This window comes from Spinacia oleracea, chromosome 6 (genome assembly GCF_020520425.1).
Source record: "Spinacia oleracea cultivar Varoflay chromosome 6, BTI_SOV_V1, whole genome shotgun sequence".
NCBI classification, from domain to species: Eukaryota; Viridiplantae; Streptophyta; class Magnoliopsida; order Caryophyllales; family Amaranthaceae; genus Spinacia; species Spinacia oleracea.
In genome coordinates, this window is record NC_079492.1 from 87,954,778 (window position 1) to 87,959,707 (window position 4,930).

The 4,930-nt window shown below is 35.6% G+C and overlaps 1 protein-coding gene across 1 annotated transcript; it reads right to left on the bottom strand.

The window, feature by feature from the left end:
• Positions 1–2,145: 2,145 nt before the first annotated feature.
• LOC130463341 (nudix hydrolase 2-like) lies at positions 2,146–4,930 on the bottom strand. The gene is made up of 8 exons (XM_056832436.1): positions 4,829–4,930; positions 4,530–4,589; positions 3,551–3,613; positions 3,183–3,248; positions 2,889–3,026; positions 2,471–2,549; positions 2,330–2,379; positions 2,146–2,241 (listed from the first exon to the last, which is right to left on the bottom strand). The coding sequence occupies exons 1-8, from the start codon at positions 4,928–4,930 to the stop codon at positions 2,146–2,148; spliced, it is 654 nt and encodes a 217-aa protein (XP_056688414.1).

Consider the following 4,930-nt stretch of genomic DNA (forward strand, 5'->3'; position numbering starts at 1 on the left):
TTAGGTGTAAGCTTCCGCATATTTTTTATAAAGTATATACATAATTCTTATTTATTTATAGTCAGTATATCGGGGGTGTTACACCCCCGATTTACTACTAGAAATAAATAGAAATATAAAAGACTTTATAATAAATTGCGGAAGCTTACACCTCAATCGGAGGTATCACCGCCACACTTCACTAGTGGAAAAAGGGTCATTTGCATCGCACTTTTAAGCACATTTGCATCGCACATTGTGCGTGGCAAAAGATCTCGATGCAAATGACTAAAAGTCATTTGCATCGCACAAAAGTGCGATGCAAATGACCCTTATTTGCGTCGCACATTAAGCAAATGTGCGTGGCAAATGACTTTTCAGGCACCATGTTGAAAAGTCATTTGCCACGCACATTAGCTTAAAGTGCGTGGCAAATGACTTTCAAGCGCCAAAAAAAAAAGTCATTTGCCACGCACAATAGCTTAATGTGCGACGCAAATGACAATTTGAGCGCCAAAAAATTAAGTCATTTGCCTCGCACATTAAGCTAACGTGCGTGGCAAATGACTTATTTTTTGTTTTTTTAAAAAATTGGTTTTTTAATATTTTATTGGAAATTCCGACATGATCGTCTTTGAAAGTAGACGCTTCCCAATACCGGGAATACATTTATAAATAATACCTGTCACAATAGTTTACAACGTAATTTACGTTCCCAATAAAAGGCAATTAAATTCGTCATAGATCAACCAACATGTTACAACAAACATAAAATTACTACAACAAAGGTATCTAGCTAGAGATCGAGTTCATATTACAAATTAAGCTAAAAGTCGACATTGTTCATGAAGTAATCTGCCCAAAAAACTTTCACCTCATTAATCTCCTCCGGTGAATAAGGCAATGTTCTTGAAAAATCCTAAAAAAGTGTAAATAATTCAATTTATCAACGATCGATCAATATAATAGTTTTGTGTACTTCAATTTATTATATAAATTAAAGTACGTAGTTTATGAGAACATACCTTAGTAAGATCTTGACTATTACCATGATTCATTATTATGTCGTACATAAAACGCATGACGTGGTAGCCACATTCTAGTGATCTCGGTTGTTGAGCACACTACATGCATTAAAATAAATAACACAAGTAAAATTTCTATCACAAAAGATCCTAAGGAATGTTTTCAAACTTATTACACGTTTAATATGCATATTTACAACTTTCTACGGCTCTTTACAATCTATTATTTCACATTTAAGGCTAATTTGGTCGTTCTAAGTCATTTTTAGGCAAATATGACGTTTTCGAACCCAACTTTGAACTAAAGAACCTAAGGAATGTTTTCAAACTTATTACACGTTTAATATGCATATTTACAACTTTCTAAGGCTCTTTACAATCTATTATTTCACATTTAAGGGTAATTGGGTCGTTCTAGGACATTTTTAGGCAAATATGACGTTTTCGAACCCAACTTTGAACTAAAGAACCTAAGGAATGTTTTCAAACTTATTACACCTTTAATATGCATATTTACAACTTTCTAAGGCTCTTTACAATCTATTATTTCACATTTAAGGCTAATTTGGTCGTTCTAAGTCATTTTTAGGCAAAAATGAAGTTTTCGAACCCAACTTTGAACTAAAGAACCTAAGGAATGTTTTTAAACTTATTACACGTTTAATATGCATATTTACAACTTTCTAAGGCTCTTTACAATCTATTATTTGACATTTAAGGGTAATTGGGTCGTTCTAGGACATTTTTAGGCAAAAATGACGTTTTCGAACCCAACTTTGAACTAAAGAACCTAAGGAATGTTTTCAAACTTATTACACCTTTAATATGCATATTTACAACTTTCTAAGGCTCTTTACAATCTATTATTTCACATTTAAGGGTAATTGGGTCGTTCTAGGACATTTTTAGGCAAATATGACGTTTTCGAACCTAACTTTGAACTAAAGAACCTAAGGAATATTTTCAAACTTATTACACGTTTGCAGTCGAGAAGAAATGCTAGACAAGGCTTCCCGATGGATAGAAGTGCCAGCATTCAGAACTCCCGCGGATATGGATGACCTGCATAAGACGGCTCAGCCTTGTGGATGACATTGATAGTGAACAATCCCCAAAGTAACAAGGATAAGCAAGTAGAAAGTCAAAAGCAGCCAAATATCAATGGAGCTCCTATCCAATTAAGCATAATATATTGGGCATACCTGAAAGCTACTACCTCGACAAATTCTGCGTCAACCTAAAGCGGCATAATTAAATTAGCAAAAATTGGAGTCTCCTTCCATAGTGGAAAAATACTTTGTATATGATATCAAGAGACCACTTACTCCTGTCTCTTCCTTAACTTCTCCGATGGCTGCTGCACATATATCCTCTCTGTACATGGTAAAAATAACCTACAGAAACTTACAACATGCACAAGGCAACAATAAATTGGAAGTGGAGAGTGAAAGTCTATTAGCAATATACCTCATCCACGATTCCAATAGGGATATTCGAGACACCTGTTCCTCGAAGTCTGCCACTCTTTTCCTGTACTACAAGCATCTACAAACACCGACTGATCAAGCTCAATTAAACTAGAAATACAAAGTAAAACATAGAAAATAAGCTATCTGGAATTCTGGATTACAACTAAGATGAGTGACTGTAGTTAGACATTAAAACCAATTCGCAGAACAGTCAAATGCGCTATATAGAATTAGAACACTGTAGTTGGGCATTAAAACTGATTTGCAAAACAGTCAAATGCGCTATACAGAATTAGAACACTGTAGTTGGGCATTAAAACTGATTTGCAGGACAGTAAAATGCGCTGTACAGAATTATAGATATAGATCATTTTATGTAGAAGAATCTTAGGGGCAAGGAAAAAACACTGCATACCTCTCTTTTCTCTGTTAAGACAATAGCACCAACTCCAACACGATGTGTAGCATTTGCAAGGAGTGTATTAATAGTTTCAGGAATCCAGTAAACCAGCATTAGATAATTTGGCTCTGCATGATGATACCAAAAGCCTTCCTATAATCAACATAAGATGATTACAGAATGAAAGCTACAAATCCACAAAGTAGACTGGAAAGTTAATATCTTGTCGACTTCAGACTCAAAAGATATGCAGAACTTATCGATGTCGATCTAATTTCCTTTATTTGTGTTGCCCTGCTTGTGGCGTACCTTGACCACAGTTTCAACAAGGTTTGCAAGTTCAATGGGAAGTTTTATCCACACACCCTTTTTGCCCTACCAACACATAATGTGCATATGCATAAGCATAAGCAATTAAAACAAGCTAGCCAGAAATGCAGTAACAACAACTATCATTCATGATTCATCAACTGTCATCTCAGTTCCTATCCAAACAGTTCGAACTCAAGACGGCCTAATAACTCAATCAATTCTTACACAACAGATGATAACTCAATCAATTAAAAAAAAAGTAGACAACCCAACCAGAGAGAAGAAAGCAACAAAAACCTAAAGATATAATGCTCTAAGTTCCCAGACTATTGGACTCGACCTTCGTCTCAGACTATTGGACTCACGTTTCTAGTGTCTACATCAAAATCTGAGTCTGTAGATCGGTGCCTCACCCATGCCAAGAAACTCTAGAAAAACAGTATTCAACAAACATGGCAAAACACTCTCAACATAAAACTGGAAAACCATTGAAATTTTAGAAATTCAGGGGAAAAACCGAATTCCATGGTTGAAATTGAAAATTTCAGGAAAAAGAACCTAACTTGTAGAAGAAATTACAAATTGAATTAAAAAATCGAATAAAGCACACGAAATTCACAGATTCGCAACAATAAATTAAAGAGAAAAAGAGGGAAATGAGAACAAAACCTAATTTTGTAGTTCTCTGACGACTGTGTTGAGGTCTCCGGTGGTATTTGATGTCATCAACCGTACGTAATTCTCCGATGGTAGACTCGCCGGTGGGGGTGAGTTCGAGAAATTGTCGTGCCCTAGTTGTGGTGAGTTCCAGGGAAGAAGAAGAAGAAAGAGGCAAAGACTAAATAGCTAGGGTGAAATTGGGTTTTGAGAAAGTGTGGCGCCAGGAAATTAAAGAAAATAGAGACCTGTCATGTTAAATGATTTGGGAAAAAAAAATTTAGTCATTTGCATCGCAGATTTATAATTCTGCGTGGCAAATGACTCTAGGAGCACCCTAGAGTCATTTGCCACGCAGAATTATAAATCTGCGATGCACTTAATTGAGTAATTTGCGTCGCAGATTTATAATTCTGCGTGGCAAATGACTCTAGGGTGCTCCTAGAGTCATTTGCCACGCAGAATTATAAATCTGCAATGCAAATGACTAAATTTTATGCTAAAATTTGTTATTTGCTTCGCATGTTCAGAATGGCGTGGCAAATGCGGGGATGCAAATAAGCCTTTTTCTACTAGTGCTTGACCACATTGTCAAATGCTAAGGCTTACAAAACTCAAACTATTACAACTCAATTACTAGGTGATCTATTTACAACCGTACAACTGAATAATATTAAACTGTCATACAAGACTAAACGATAGAACTTGAGCTCCTTCAACTTCTAACTGCAATCCTTCACGATCAATCTGCTCCAGTCATCTTGACTGCTCACCATAGAGGACAAATTCCAAAAGGGTCGTCGCAGGGCCACCATAAGAAAAAGACATGGCCGCAAACACACATAGAAAATAAACACACACGTCAGCAAAAAGCTGAGTAATCACCTGTTACAAGCAGAAACATACTAATATAGAATAATAAAGACTCATGTAAACAATGTAGTATGAAACTACATTTCAAGTATGATCCCAAAGATAAAACTAACTCCATACTCTATGAAAACTATAAATCTTCTCTTCATATGAACCTCAAATATATTGATATGATCTTTTCCTCTACTAAACATAATCAAACCAATAGGTGCCAT